General features: G+C 44.0%; 1 protein-coding gene across 6 annotated transcripts in view; it reads left to right on the top strand.

The window, feature by feature from the left end:
- Positions 1-16518, top strand: part of DUS2 (dihydrouridine synthase 2) — a 49129-nt gene that overhangs the window by 21709 nt on the left and 10902 nt on the right. For all 6 annotated transcript variants that reach the window (XM_086689106.1, XM_086689105.1, XM_025920558.2 and 3 more), the window contains 7 exons: positions 2286-2331; positions 5133-5224; positions 6016-6059; positions 7662-7722; positions 11018-11065; positions 15784-15849; positions 16035-16105. In XM_086689106.1, coding sequence (XP_086545232.1) covers positions 2286-2331; positions 5133-5224; positions 6016-6059; positions 7662-7722; positions 11018-11065; positions 15784-15849; positions 16035-16105 — 428 coding nt within the window. The remainder of the gene's footprint in view (positions 1-2285; positions 2332-5132; positions 5225-6015; positions 6060-7661; positions 7723-11017; positions 11066-15783; positions 15850-16034; positions 16106-16518) is intronic.

The following is a 16518-nucleotide window of genomic DNA, read 5'->3' as shown; positions in this document are numbered from 1 at the left end:
GGAGTGGTAGTGATATAGGAAAAGTATTTGTGATAATAGAGACAGAAAAACTCAATATCCAATTTGACAAAGAATAGACTTTTTCCTGCAACTTGTATAGATGTAAAAGGCAGTTTTCTACAAAGATTCACAGATGATAAACTGTCCCACTTGGAAAAACAATGTTTGTTTTCACTAATTAAGGAAATACAGTGAAAAACAAAACAAAACTATGAGGTTCCATTTTATACCCATAGAACTAACTAAAATGAACAGTGGTGTTGAGGATATGTGAGTAAGCGGACACACTTGTGGTTTTATTGGTGACAATTTAAATGAATTTCTCCACTTAAGCAGTTGAGAAAGGTTTTGTGTAAGATCTTGTGTAAGGTCTGTGTAAGGTCTTGAGGTTTCAGCAGATGTTAAGTGAGAACTTGCAATGTGCTGGATGTTGGTGATTTGAAGATGAATGAGACAGTACCCAGGCCCCAAAAGCTCTTTTGGTATGGTGGGGCGACGGAAAAGAAAATAAGACATCTCAAGGACCATTTTGCCTTAACTCCTCCTCTTGGGGCTCAGGCTACCTGGCCTGGGTCCTCAAAGCCTACTCTTGTGTGGACACAGGATCCTCCTCGGGGGGTTCACAGTCTAATGGTAAAGATATGACAGGTGTATCTATAACTGGCATATGAAGAAGTGTAAAGGTGGACTCGGCAGAGGGTGGTTTGGGAATCCTGGGGAGGACAAGTTATTGCTGGCAGGGCTGGGGCCCCAGCACGGGCCACCCTTGCTTTACCCAGCTCCTCTCCAGCCAAAGCCCAGCCTGGCTGCAGAGCTGCTGCTGCTGCTGCTTCTTTTTAATGTTTTATTTATTTTTTGAGAGAGAGACAGAGAGAGACAGAGACAGAGAGAGAATACGAGTGGGGGAGGGGCAGAGAGAGAGAGATGGGCAGAGGATCCAAAATGGGCTCCATGTTGACAGCAGAGAGCCCAATGCGGGGCTCAAACTCACAAACCGTGAGGTCATAACCTGAGCTAATGTTGGACACTCAACAGACTGAGCCACCCAGGCGCCCTTGCAGAACTTCTTTTTATGAGTACAGGCCACTCAGTGCCGCCCACTTGTCCCCTTGCGTTTTTGCTTGCTCCTGCAACTGAGATCACTGGCTATAGGGGTCTGGTTGGGCTCTGTCCATCCCTTGAGACGCCACATTGATTCTTGGGGCTTAAATGGCGTCTGTTTATCCATAACTGTTTGGTAATGGTGATTTGTTTGGCCAGGCCTAGTAGACATTAGATACTTGTTGACCTGACTGCAACATGGAGTGGGGAGCCACAGGAACACCAACAGTGTGTACTAACCTTGATGATGAGTATGCTAGGGGGAGCCCCACGGATGCTGTAGGTGCCCTTTGGCCACTTTAGCCCTACATGCTCCCCTGAGGGAGCAAAGGCTATTGTGCCTACCTGGCTAGAGTTGCTGAGGCTCATGGGTAGTCAGTATGGGGATGAGGACCAGGGGACAGAGTTCCTTCCTGTATTTTTCTGAACCCCCAGAACCCCTGGGCATAAGTTTCTGGGAAGTGTGACAGGTGCCTGGCTCTTGTGATTTATTTTACACATTTGTTGAAATGATCGCTGAACAAAGCAAAACAGTTGTCTCCTACCAAGAGGCAGAGAATCTCAATCCTTCAGGAGACATGAGCTTGTCATTCATTTTCATGATACTGATTTTGAAGAAACCTCTTTGTCCTTTCTTTCCTGAGTCTGTTTGAATATGTCCAGAGCTAAAGAGCTCACCCCTTTTGTTTCCACACAGTATGACCCATGTTGGACAGGAGTTTTAGACTCAAATCTTCTCCCTCTACTTTTATTCACTGGTCCTGCTTCTGTCATTTGGATATTTCCTGGGAGCCCTTCATTGTCTGCTGTTTGTATAAGGATGAGGTGTGAGGTTCTTTGAGGGGATCGACTGGAGCTGAGATTAGTAGGTGAGGAGAGTGTCTAGGTGTCCATAATCTGGGCCGTTGTCTTGTCTTTGGCTCCCTGAGTGGCTCACCCTTTCTAGGCCCCCAGTATCTCCAAGGGCCCTGGGAAGAGCAGCTGATTGAGGGTAGCTTACTCAGGCTCCTGATTGCCATGTTTAGGTGAGGAGGTCAGCACTACATTTCCCCAAAGCCATAATTTGTTGTTAGTAGTAGGGTGACAGGCCAAGTGACCCCCATTAGGTTTGTGATGAAGGTCCCTCCCCTGTACCCATTACCTACATGACCAGCACTGACAAATGCCCTCTGATTCCTCTGCAGGAGCTGATTGATCTCAAGATGCTTCAGTGCAAGAGAGTTGTTAATGGTGAGTGCAGTTCTGGTCCCAGGATTGTGCATGTGCCTGGTCAGGGCCATGCAGCACTACCACTGCCCTTGCCTGCGGTGACGGTGTCCTTCCAGTGTGCTCCTTGTCTGGCTGTGTAATTTTGTGGATCATGTGCTCCCTTGAAAAGAGTCACTACTCTCCAGAGACTGTGACAAAGAGCCAGATGTGGAACAGGCTGAGATAACCTTCCATCACAGGCTTGCTGGCATAGAAATTGACATAGAAAAGCCTTGGGCTTGGGATGGCTTCAGCATTGTTCCTGGCTCTGCTACCCGATAGCTGTGTGACTTTGGGCAAGTCATATGACCTCTCTGCCTCCATTTCTTCAGCTGTAAAATTGAAATCAAAATCCCTGCTTTACTTAAATCATAGGGTTGGAGTGAGAATCAAATAAGATAAGGTACATGTAAGTACTTTGCAGATAGAAGTGGTTGTGCTAAATTGTGGTTTTGCTGGTGCTTTATTGATGAGGCTGATTCTGTTTTGATTAGAACTGTGGTATTGTTTGAGGTTTTCGAAATGTACGCACGTTTGTGAAACCTTAATATCAGTTTGCCAGAAGTTATGACTCAATTTTGTCTTTAATTGTTTTAGATTGATAGTTTTTTTGTTATGAAAAATTTATTACTATAGACCTGTATAACCTAGAAAATGAAAATCCCCCATAAACTACTATTTGAAGAAGTAATCACAGAGAGGAATAATGTATATTTTTTATACATTTAGTAAAGCGTGTATATAAAAATAGAACATGTTGGGGCGCCTGGGTGGCGGAGTCGGTTAAGCGTCCGACTTCAGCCAGGTCACGATCTCGCGGTCCGTGAGTTCGAGCCCCGCGTCAGGCTCTGGGCTGATGGCTCGGAGCCTGGAGCCTGTTTCCGATTCTGTGTCTCCCTCTCTCTCTGCCCCTCCCCCGTTCATGCTCTGTCTCTCTCTGTCCCAAAAATAAATAAAAAACGTTGAAAAAAAAATAAAAAAAAAATAGAACATATTTATATCTACACCCTTTCTTAGGATCAGGCTGTGCATATTTTGCCTCTTACTTTTTTGCTAGGACATTTTCCCATGTTAGTACCTACAGATAACTATATCAGAATTGATTTCATCCGTGCTTTAACAGGGGTTTCCAGTATTTTGCTGTTATAATAAAGCTATAGTATAAACACACTGAGTTTTTGTGGTTCTTCTCCCAGTCTTCCTACTGCCAGTCATGAGCCTGTACTGTGGGAATTCTTTTCAATTACCGCTCCCAACGTGTCACCACCTCTATCCTACATTTTTAACCTTCTAATCTGTTTAGTGCTGGGGTGATAATAACTGGTTCCATTTGTGGAAGTGCTTGACGTGTATTAAAGATCTCATTTATTTCTTAAAATAAATGCACAAGGTAGGCGTATTCTCTCATCTGCTACGTTGGATCTCTTTCATGTGGCAGTCATCTTTGAAAGCTAATAATGGTAGTACCTACCGTAGAGCTCTATTTTGAAGGAGCATATGAAATTCTTGTTATTTGCAATAGTTATGTTCTATAAAGTTGCTTTGAAACCCAAACTAGCAAATACTGAACCATTGTTCTTGAGGGAAATACAGGATTAGATTCCTGCGAGCCTCTGGTCACAACATTTTCACCAACAGATCGATACATAACCTTGTTTTACGTGTGTTTCTACTCCAGCATTGAACTCACAGCCAGCAGCACTACAACTTCATGTTAGAACAAATGTTGTTTGATATGCATTTTCTCCAGTAGGCACTTCACATCCTTCTTGTGCTTAGGAACACTAGATAGCACTTCAGCACTGTGCTTGGGACCATTTTAAATGGTGGGAGCAACAAAAGGCACATAAATGTGGCATTAAATATACCACCATAAGGACATTTATTTACAGAATGACAGCTGAAACAAGAAGGTAGAGTATTGCCTTGTTTGATCTCAGCTGGGAAGACATGCATCAGGTGACCGAATATTTTTTGGTAGTTCTACATATTGATTTTGGGGTTATAGATACATTTTAGCAAGCCAGCAAATCTGCAAGTACATAAGTCCACATAATGAGAGTTGACTGTAATTGAATAAATCTCCACTCATAGTACTTAGCACATGATAAATAATTAAGTAAGAACAACTAAGGGGCGCCTAGGTGGCTCAGTCGGTTAAGTGACTGACTTTGGCTCAGGTCATGATCTCATGGTTTGTGGAGTTCGAGCCCTGCATTGGGCTCTTAACTGACAGCTTAGAGCCTGGAGCCTGCTTCGGATTCTGTGCAACCCCCTTTTTCTCTCTGCCCCTCCTCTACTTGCACTCTGTCTCTCTCTCCCTTTCTCTAAAAAGTAAACATTAAAAACAAACAAACAAACAAACAAACAAACAAAAAGCAAGGGCAACTTTATTGAACTTCAGAGTGACAGCTGGGAAAATATGGGCCAAATCTGAAACATAGACAAGGTTTCTTGTATGTACATTTTTTTCCAGTGTTTTAAAAATTGTGAAATGTAAACACTACACCAAGATAGTGCATAAAACACAAGCATGCAGTATAACAAGTAGCTGTAAAGCAATCAACCATGTAACTAACCATCACCTAAGTCAGGGAAGGGACCATCATCAGCACCTCAGAAGCCTCCATGTGTACACTGATTTCTTTTAAGAATTGTGTGTACTTCCAGTATCCCTTTTTCCCCTTCAAAGTGATACTTTTGCTGTGTTTTCTTCCAGGGAATAGGCTAGGTTGAACTTGCTTCCTCATTGGGTGGCCCCATGTGTTTGTGTTTTCTTGCAGAGGTGCTGAGCACAGTGGACTTTGTTGCTCCTGATGACCGAGTAGTCTTCCGCACCTGCAAAAGAGAACAGAGCAGGGTTGTCTTCCAGATGGTATGAGATCCCAGGGCTGAGCGCCCTCCCCAGGCTCACCCATCTTTAAACGCCTGGGCTCTGTTGCATAGTTGTGGTTTCCTAAGACTCTGCTTTAATGTTTTTCAAAGATTTGTTCATGAGCAATTACACTGGTAGAGACAATTTAAGGAAATCAGGCCATAGTTCTCTGTTACATGCCTCCAGTGTCAAGTTTAATTTCCTTAGTTGTAGGAATTATTTGTTTGGCATGACTTAAATATTTTTACCCCCTACAATTGGTTATTTAGTTCATGTTCTTTGTTTTTGTATAGTCTGTATATATTTCCCATAGAAAGAAAATTAGGTTTCCTCAAGAGTAGTTTGTTTATGTTAGGGTTATAATGACTCCTAGTGCTCTTCTCTCACTTTGGGCATTTTTGGTGACTTTTCAGAAATAGGTTTTGAATGATGTTTAAATTTTTTAAAAAATGCTAAGAATAATGGGTAGACATGATAAAGCAAATATAGCAAAATGTTAATTGTAGAATGTAAGTAGTGAGTATATGAATGTTCACTATAAAATTTTGTTAACTTTTTTATATGTTTGAAAGTAATCACAGCTTTGAGGACATTTTTTAGCCCTTTTAAGTCCAATTTTTACCTCCGACAGTGACCCAGTCCAGTGGGCTGGCTGGCTGTTTAAGAGAATGCCAGCAGATTCTATTTGTGGCTGCGTGTGCACGCATGCGCACGTATGGCATGCACAGATGTGTTTGTGCATGTGTTTCTGTGTCAGGGATGGTGGTTGATGCAGCCTCTTGTGTTCCCAGGGGACTTCAGATGCAGAGCGAGCCCTTGCTGTGGCCAGACTTGTGTAAGTTCTCCGTTTGGGATTGCCTTGCCTCTCCTGTGAAGCTTTACTATTTCTGGTGACTTTGGAGGTGACCACCTTCCTGACTCTTAACTTACTACCTTCTCTTTCCAGGTGAAGAATGTCTGTTTTCTTTTTCTTTGTTTGTGGCTTTCAAGGGCGGACCTGGGACTCACATGTACCCACTGTGCCCAGATCTCAGATAACCTCTGCTTGGGTGACTATTTTTTAGGGGTTATTCATGGATTTCCAGGGATTCTTACGACTATGAGCCCTAAGGTTTTAAGTCTCATGTAATGTAGGTAAGGCTCATTGCTGCCTAAATTAATGAAGGCGGGAGTGTACTGTGGTTAAGGAGATAGGCTTTGGAGTCAGACAGACCTGGGTTGGAATTCTGGGTTGCTGCTTGCTGAGTGACCGTAGATAAGTTACTTAACCATACTGAGAACTTAGTTTCCTTATCTTTGAAATGAGACCTATAGGGACGCCTGGGTGGTTCAGTCGGTTAAGTGTCCGACTTCGGCTCAGTTCACGATCTCGCAGTTCATGGGTTTGAGCCCTGCATCAGACTCTGCTGATAGCTCAGAGCCTGAAGCCTGCTTCGGATTCTGTCTCCCTCTCTCTCTCTGCCTCTCCCCCCCCCCTCTCAAAAACATTAAATAAATAAAGAAATAAAATGTAAAATCTTAGAAAAAAAAAGAGACCTGTTGTACTACCTACCTCTAACATTATAGGGGAGGGTAAATTAAATAATGCATATAGATGTCTTTGCAGTAAGTGGCACATAGCATTTAGTATTAGCTATTATTATTTTTAAAAATTTTTTCATGTTTATTTATTTTGAGAGAGAGAGAGAGAGAGAGAGAGTGAACTGGGGAGAGGTAGAGAGAGAGAGAGAGAGAGAGAGAGAGAGAGAGAATATCTCAAGCAGGCTCTGCATTGTCAGCACAGAGCCTGACGCAGGGGTCGATCTCATGAACTGTGAAATCATGACCTGAGCCAAGATCAACAAGAGTCAGACACTTAACCAACTGAGCCACCCAGATGCCCTGTTAGCTGTTGTTATTAATTACAATAATGGTGAGAAGGAATACAGGCAGTAGCTACAGACTGTTAACTGTATACATAATGGAAGATGAGCTAAGGGTCCTTCCACATCGGAAAATTGTTTGGAGTAAGCCATCTGTGCAGCCCAGCAAACAAAAGACAGTCCTGTAACTTCTACTAGAACCAGTGCTCTGGGAAGGGGCTCTTATACTCATGTCACTTCTTTGCATTGACAAATAGCTTTCACTACCCCAGTCAGAAGTGGAACTCTGGGGACTGGGTTCAGTGTGGCTGTCACTCAGTATTTGGATTATCTGGTAAAATTCCCAAGTAGCAAAGTCCTCTACAACTAGCCCTTTGTAGATGTTTGAGCACAAAATGCTCTTCCTCTTGAGCTCTGCTCAGGGAAGGCAGTTGTACATTTCAGAGACCAGTTTTTTCACCTTCTGTTACTGAGGCACACAGCAAGAGGTTCATGAACACAGACCTGTGCCTTTGACTCTAACTTCTCTCCTTAAGTTGAATATTTATTACCTTTACTATTTCATGTTTTTCCAGGGAAAATGATGTGGCTGGGATTGATGTCAACATGGGCTGCCCAAAAGAGTATTCCACCAAGGTAAACTGATTTGTTTATATGCCTTACAAGTACAAGGTACAGGGTAAAGGCAACTAACAAGACATTACAGCTAAGTATGGTACCTGACTCTGGCCTAGATCCTGTAGTAGATGGGAAAAATGCTCAAAAGGATATTATTAGATCAACTGGCAAAATTGGAATATGGGCCATACTAGATTAGCTAGAAATACTGTATCAGTGTAAATTTATCAAATTGATAACTCTTCTATGGTTTTGTAAGAATATCTCTATTCTTTTTTTTTTTTTAAGATTTTATTTTTAAGTAATCTTTATACCCAATGTGGGGCTCAAACTCATAACCCTTAGATCAAGAGTTGCATGCTCCACTGACTGAACCAATGAGGCATCCCAAGAATATCTCTATTCTTAGAAAATACACATTGAAATATTTCAATGTGAAGGGCTATCATGTAATGTAACTTACCTGGAAATAGTTCAGGAAAAATTTTATATATATACACACACATACACATACACACATAGATAAACACACACAGAGCACTTATGCGTGAGTAATTAATGATGTGAATGTTAAAAGAAAAAATGTGAACAGGACTTTGTTGTTTCATGAATAAAACTGAGACATATATTTAAAAAAATAGAGCATGCAATACATGTGTCCCCATTGTCATATCAGAAGGTCAGAACAGTGCTAGGGTAGCTCACAGAAAGGAGTGGAAAGGCAGCCCTTAAACTCAGTATCATATAGGGAAATGTGGTCCTTGATGAGGAGATTTGGGACCCTACAGGCAGAGGGAGTGGCAGAGGCAGGGGCCTGGAGGCCAACATGAGGTAGAGGCAGAGAACCTTGATTTGACTTGAGAGTTGGGTAGTGGAAGACAAAGAGAAAGCAGAGGAGCACAGGATTGTAAATTTTGGTTAGGACCAGATTAGCTGAACTTGGACTTTTGATATTTCTCACCTTTTTGAACAGAGAACACCTTTTTGATCAGAAACTTAGTTTCCTTCCCTAGGGGAAACCAGTGTTACTATTTTCTTATCTCTTTCCAAATATATTCTGTGTAGAAATACTTAGAAACACAGATTTAGGAGATGAACGTCCTGGGTTCATAGGGGAGACCAGGGATGGGGAGAGGAGAAGTGAAACTGGAGTAGAATTTGATAGGAGTTGGGTGGCAAATGATCAGACCGGGTGTGGGGAGGTGGGGTGAGTGGTTGCGGGAGAGGGAGGAAAGACGTAGCCAGGAGTACAGTTGGTCTTCAGTGTGATTGGGACTGCTGGAAGAAAAGCATGTGTGGGGCAGAAAACAAGAACAGCTTGGGACTGACTGCAGGGCTGCCGCTGGGAATCTTATCACAGGGTTCATGGTCAGGATCTGCAGTGTAGACATAGCAGATGTCCCCCTGGATCCACTGCCCAGAGTCAGCCACTCTGCTCCCAGGAGTTATGTGGCTTGGGGCTTTGGCTTTAGGCCAGGAGGCAGAAGGCTACTTGAGGGAAAGGATCTTTGGATGCTTGAAAACCACAGGGCTTGTCGACAGCTATTTCAAGGGATTATGGAGGTTTGAAATTGTCTATGAGGAGTTGAAAACTTGGGACCATATTTTGCTGTCTTCTAATTACTCCTTTGTGCTTCTGAGTTATGTAAGGAGCAGAGTTTAAATTAGTGTCATAATCTCCTTGACACATTGTGGAATGAAAAAGCAAGGAGCCAAATTAGATATGGTATACCACCATTTATATATGAGGAATGGGGAATGAATATTTATGTATATATTTACATTTCTCTTCATAGAATGTATTTGGAAAGACACACAAGAAACTAGTAACACTGCCTTTCCCTGGGGAAGGAAACGAAGTTTTTCTTTGGTTTGGCATAGGGAATAAATTCCCATTATAGGGGTGCTTCCCAAAATAACTAACAACTGGTACAGCACTGGCCCTGACCGGTCAGAACAGATGTCTACCAGTGTGCTATACCAGTACATGCCACCTGAATAGCCACTCTCTTCTCGTGGTTCAAAAATTGAAGCCTTATAGAAAACATAATATGAAAAGTTTTCCATTCCTCAGGGAAGGAGAGTTCTTACTTTTTCCCTTTTGAACCTTGAAAATTTTTAATGTGTCACCTATTCAAAAAAGCAAATAAGTTAAAAAGAAAGGAAGGAAGGAAGGAAATACTAATTGAGAAAACCAATGTTGTGGAAGGGCCAGTAAGACTGGATTTTAGATTCTGTGATTACCCAAGGAAGGGCCGGATCATGCGTGAGGACACACGGAGTTGGGGTGAGTGGCCAGGGCTTTCCTTAAGGCCTCTAAGGTTGTATCTGTAACAAGGTAGGCCAGGGCTGGTAGCTCCTCTGCCTTTCCCATTTTCCTCTGAAATGCAAGCTCAGGCTGGCTGAGTCTGTGGTGGTTCAGAGTTCTCTGATTCTAATCTGTCATCCTTAAATAGGAAATTACACTGTAATAACTGAACTTAAAACTTCTGAGCCCATCCTATGAGCATTCATTGGCATGCAGTCTATATACTGACAAGCGATTTATTTATTGGGTTTGTTTTTTTCCCTTTACCATTGTAGAGATCCTCCCGTTTCCTGATTATTAAAGTAATTCATACCATTGTCCAGAACTTGTGTGATATAGAAAAGTACAAAAAAAAACCCCCAAAACAAAAAACACCAATCACTAATAATCTCACCATCAAAACTCAACTGGTGTTGTTAATGTCAGGATTTAAGTAGCTCCTCAGGTTGTTGGTTTCCATTAGCTGGGGCTTTTGCTAGAGTTTGATGCTGGTCTGGAGCATTGTTGCTGGCAGGGAAGAAGAGCCTGGACAAGATTTGCAGGTTATATTCCTCTAAGTGGCTTTGCTGGCGGTGGTGATACCAAAGCAAGTGTTGGTAGGATAGGAGGAAGGTACATTGGATCTCATTTCGAAGGGAGAATGCTTCATTGCTTTTTAAAGGGCTTGGCAGATTGTGGGGTTTAGCTAATTGAGACACTGAGATCCTGAGTAGGGAATGGGCACTCCTGAAAAACAATTTTTGTAGAACCCACTTCTGGATAGATCTGTGGATTTTGCTAAGAGGATCAGAGTGATGACTTTTAGAGTTCATCAAACTCTGATCCCTGGCATTGTGAGCCTAGTTGCTGCTGCTTTCCTTCTTGCTGAGGGGAAGTGCTAATTGCCAGTGAACCTTGCTTGGTCTCTTAGCTGTGAGTGCCAGGTTGCCACACCACGTTGCCATACCATGGGGAGGGACCACCCTTCTCCAAGTGTAAGAAGACCCTCTGTGTGCTTTTTCTTAGGGGGGAATGGGAGCTGCTCTGCTGTCAGACCCTGACAAGATTGAGAAGGTAAGTCCTGCAGGAGTGAAAATAGAGGTCCTTAAACTTGCTTGTGAACTAGAGTTGTCTGAACATGCACCCACCCTCATCTCCTCCAACAAGATTTTTTTTTAATGTTTATTTTTGAGGCGGAGAGAGAGTATGTGCACGTGAGCAGGGGAGGGGCAGAGAGAGAGGAGGACAGAGGATCCAAAGTGGACTCTGCACTGCCAGCAGAGAGCCCGATGTGGGACTCGAACTCATGAACCATGAGATCATGGCCTGAGCCGAAATCAAAGTCGGACGCTTAACCAACTGAGCCACCCAGGCACCCCTCCTCCCCCAAGATTTAATGACTCAGTTTATCAGTTACTCCACCTGGAGTCTGAAAAATTTTTTCTTTAAGTAAGCTCTGTGCCCAGTGTGGAGCTTAAACTTACGACCCTAAGATCAAGAGTCCTATGCTCTAGTGACTGAGCCAGGTAGGCACCCCTGGAGTCCGGAAAATTTTTGAAAGGCTTCCCAGTGATTGTGACATACAGTCAGGTTTGGGAACCCCTGAACGAACCAATAGCAGCCTTGGAGTTCCTCCAAAGTCCGGGGCTTGGAGACATGTCAACTGAGAGCCGAGGGGCTTAAGGAGTCATTTAGAGGCTCCTCTGTATTGCCTATCTACCTTCTGAGAAGATCATGTGAGCATAGGCCAGGCTATCTGTAGATTATGGACAGACTCTGTGCCAGTGGTGGTGGGGGTTGGCCTCTCCCAGCGGGCTTGCTGAGAGCAACAGTGGGTCCCCTTCACACTGGCAGAGTCCACCACCAGCCTTTGAGAGCAGCCTGGCCAGTGTCATGTGAGGCAAGTTGAGCTTGGTCGCCTCTGCTCCCCTTCCCTTGGTGATTCCAAAAGTCAGGTTTATGAGGCCCTGCAGCCAGGTTGGCGTTTGTCACCGTGTTGTGAGCTGCCAGGGCCTGTAGGGGTGACATTTTCTACCAAGCCATATGCACCTTTTACTTCTTTGTCAGTCTACCAGTTCTCTCCTTGTTGCTCCTCTTAGTTCCTTTGTTTTCATCCTCCATTCCGGCTTCCCTGTCTGCGCTTTAAACCTTCTAGTGCCTCTCATAGGCTAGAGTAACTTGGGATAGGGCACCACCAATAAAAGCTGCCATTATTTGTGCTGCCTGCTGTGTCAGCAGCTCAACCATATATATTCCTCCAGCCCCACTGTCTTTGGGATATTGGAAGACCAGTGTGTTGAGGGTCTTGGTGCCTTTTCATTTTCTCCACGTGAAGATAGGTACACACACACACACACACACACATATATATGCACACTGTATGTATAATAATAATATATAATACTTATATATAAATAACATAACATGTAATATATATATTATGTACTATAGTAATATATATAACGTGCCTATATATGTATATAGTACCTATAGTATATCCCTGCGGTTTGTAGGGTAATTTCCTTTTCAAAATATATTCTAGCATTTATTCCATTTGTTCTTCAAACCCCTTGAAGTAAATAGGGCAGGCATTTGTCATCTCTATTTGATCAACAATAATAAAACTAAAGCACAGAGAGATAAAAGTAGTTTGCCCAAGATTATATAGCAAGTAAGTAGCAGGCAGAGCAGTGTCTAGAGCCATGGTCTTGTGACTCCTATGCCAATATCAGTGCTCCCTCTTGATGGCATCTCAGTTTAGAGGTGCCTGGGTGTAGTTTAGAAGTGTCTAGCTACGAGTCAGTTGACATCTGTACTTAGGAACCTCTAGTCAGACCCCTCTGTGCAGGATGGAGTGGATGTGGACAACTGTGGATGTCAAATTCATCACCCTGCCTTGGGGAAGAGGGCCCGGTATGGGGTGGTGTTGCTTCACAACACATGCACTCAGACATCTTTATTATTCTCCAGTTTTCTGGCTTCTCCTACCTAGGCTGTTGGCTCTGTCTTCTCCACTGCCCCTCTTTGGATAAGACATGTCTCACACATGAGGCAGAAGAGTTAAACTGCTCAGTTCATTCTGCTTCTTCTCTTTTTGGTGTTCTATCTGTTGAGAATTCTGTATAGGCGTGGGGTAGATAGGGGCAGGGAGGAAGTATTAATTAGTCTTTTGAAAAATCTTTCTTGGTAACACTGATACATCTTTCCTAGGTTAAGACCCTTAGTTTAATAAAAAAAGTTTTTAAACATTTATTTATTATCAAGAGACAGAGAGAGACAGAGCATGAGCATGGGAGAAGCAGAGAGAAGGGGAGACACAGAATCCAAAGCAGGCTCCAGGCTCTGAGCCGTCAGCGCAGAGCCCGATGCGGGGCTCTAACTCACAAACCACGAGATCATGGCCTGAGCTGAAGTCGGACAATTAACTGACTGAGCCACCCAGGTGCCCCAAGGACCTTAGTTTTAGACTCTTAGTTAGTAATATCCTTTCTCTAACCCCTGGACTCCAAGATCTGACCCCCGTGGCTGCCCAGGGCATCCCTCTGTGCATGTTGCACTTGGGCCAAGGCTAACAACTGGCAGGGCCAGAACTTGAACTCAGTTCTCAGTGATACCTAAGCCTATGCTCTCCATCCTCCTTTCCACTCATTCCCCGACAACCAGGGGAGCTAAGAGTCTGCTTTTCTTGAGTCAGCTGGTGGATCTGATGAGTTGAGCCTGCCTGTGGGTAGATGTGTTGTGTTATCTGTTATGAGCCTATCTCAGGTCCTTCTCCCTCACTGATTTTCATAGTACAGAGACAGGTGGTGTGACTTGGATCTGGGAGAGTTGAGTCTAGGGGGTGTTTCATGCTAGGGCCTAGCCAGAAGACAGATTCTCGTCACCCGTTCCCCTTAATGTGACCTTTGCAGGTGGCTGGGCATTTTGATTACTAATTTCCTTCCTGATTCTGAACAAGCACATGAAATGAACAGAAGTACCAAAGAAAGTGCTTAGAGCTACTTGGATGAAATACAGCAAAGGAAGTTCTGCAAAACAGAGAACTGGATCAAACCAGCTCATGTTGCTTCAGTCACCAAATATCAGGGGGTTCTTGTATTTTTTAAAAAAAAAATTTTCATTGTATTTATTTTAGAGAGAGAGAAAGCACACACACACATGGGTAGGGGAGGGGCAGAGGGAGAGGGAGAGAGAATTCCAAGCAGGTTCCACACTCAGCGCAGAGCCTGAAGCAGGGCTCAGTCCCACAACCATGGGATCATGGCCTGAGCCGAAATCAATAGTCAGACACTCAACTGACTGAGCCACCCAGGCACCCCAAACATTATGGGATTCTAAGTCCACAATAGCAAAGGAACCTTCCAGATGTGCTATGGTTAGCATGAGGGATAGGACTCAAGGGAGAATTTTTTTATTGTGTATCTCAGTGGATCTGGCAGTTCCCCACCCCCACTGCCTTAAAGGGTAGCTGCCCCCTTAAGGCCTGCCAGAGTGACCCTAGGACCACAGGTCCAGTATGCCTCCTGGGGCAGCATCTGGGGACTGTTCCTTCCTGCCAGTCTTTGGCATTGGTCCTTGGGCCAACAGGCCCTGTCTTGCCTGTGATCTGTTAACGTGCCTTGTCAGCCCAGCCTCTTCGTCTCATGTCTTCTGGAGCGGTTTGCCAGAGAATGTCCCTGAAAGGCCTCCTTGACTGGTTCTTTCAGTCTCGCTCTCTGCTGCCCCCACTTGTCTAGAACCAAGACTGGCACCAGCTGCGTGGGTGTCCTCTCTGCTCTTCTGGCAGTCAGTTCTTAGAAGAGAGCTCTTGGGATCACCTTCCCTCCAGCTTGTCTAGACTGAAATTAAAAAAAAAAAAAGTTTTTAAAAAATTATTATTTTGAAGTAATCTCTACATCCAACGTGGGGCTCAAACTCATGTCCCCGAGATCAAGAGTTGGATGCTGTATGACTGAGACAGCCTGGCACCCCTGGCCTGAAATTTTCGATAAGGGAAGAAGATAGCAATGCCACAGACATTCACTGTCATCTGCATGTCTCTTGATCTCTGATTCATACGTGACCTGGCCTTGACACTTCTCTGACACTTTCCTGTATAACTTCTTGATCTTTCTTTGAAGTCCTTTGCAATTACTGTGCAAATTAACACTTTATAATGTGTTGAATATGTTGTTTTTTCCTTTGCCATTTCACTTCTGTATATCTGACTCACCTAAAGAGAGGCATATGAGGACAGGGCCCAGGACCTGTAAAACCTTCCTTGCTCTCTCACTCAGTAGATCCTGGAACAGCACTCAGGGAACATTGCTTTCACGCAGGAATGAAGCTGTCAGCCGTGTGTTCTCAACCAGGACTAGGCCTCAGAATCCTTTGGAGGAGGGAGTATGTTAAGCTGAGACTTTTTTATTTTTATTAAAAAAAATTTTTTTTATAACGTTTATTTATTTTTGAGACAGAGAGAGACAGAGCATGAACGGGGGAGGGTCAGAGAGAGGGAGACACAGAATCCGAAACAGGCTCCAGGCTCTGAGCTGTCAGCACAGAGCCTGACGCGGGGCTCGAACTCATGGACTGTGAGATCATGACCTGAGCCGAAGTCGGCCGCCTAACCGACTGAGCCACCCAGGCGCCCCAAGCTGAAACTTTTTTAAAAATTGAAAAGATTTTCTAGTTTTACCAAGAAATTGACATACATCACTGTATGTGCCTAATGCACAGGTCTGTAACAGAGTTAATTAGTATGAGCGGTTGTGGTGGTTTTTCCAGAAGTGTTTGTGTTTTCCTCTCTGCAGATCCTCAGCACTCTTGTTAAAGGGACTCGCAGACCTGTGACCTGCAAGATTCGCATCCTGCCCTCGGTAAGGATGATGTGTTACATTTCAAGGTCCATTTTTTCAAAGGATGTTTTTTTGGGAGGAGGTGAATGGTTCTCGAGGACAGTTGACTTAGGTTGGAGGAGGGAGTGGGGCTGAGCTCACTTTTGGAGCTGGCAGCTATTCGCTGGGTAGCTTCTCTAACCACCCTGGACTGTCCTCTTCCCCAGCTGGAAGATACCCTGAGCCTTGTGAAGCGGATAGAAAGGACTGGCATTGCTGCCGTTGCAGTTCATGGGAGGTGAGTGGTTCCCTATCTAGTGACTGACTTGCAGTCCTCAACCATCGTAACAATCCTTTGTCAGACCCTAGGTGACAGCCAACTTTTCTTCTACATATGCAGCCTGCCTCTGCCTAGCTCTTTGACATCCTTGGAGTCTTGAGGGCAGCTAAACCCTTCATGGGTGGGCATTTTTCTTTGTTTCATTCACTGAACACCTACTGGTGGTAGACGCTACACTGAGTTTAGAGACAGAGAAGGAGAGGAAGATTGAGTTTAAAGACACAAGAGGAAGGGGAAACGCCCCTACCCTCAGGATGTATAAATGGTAGAGATTGAGTGATAGGTTCACAGTTGTACTGTGCAGCCAGGAAGTGGTGGAATTAGAACTCTGACTCTGAATCTCATTTGCTTTCCAATACATTGAGCAATAG

The sequence above is a fragment of the Puma concolor genome, chromosome E2, assembly GCF_028749965.1.
Source record: "Puma concolor isolate L17-30 chromosome E2, mPumCon1.1.hap2, whole genome shotgun sequence".
NCBI classification, from domain to species: Eukaryota; Metazoa; Chordata; class Mammalia; order Carnivora; family Felidae; genus Puma; species Puma concolor.
The sequence above is the reverse complement of the archived record's forward strand: the minus strand, read 5'-3'. Positions and strand labels throughout refer to the sequence as shown.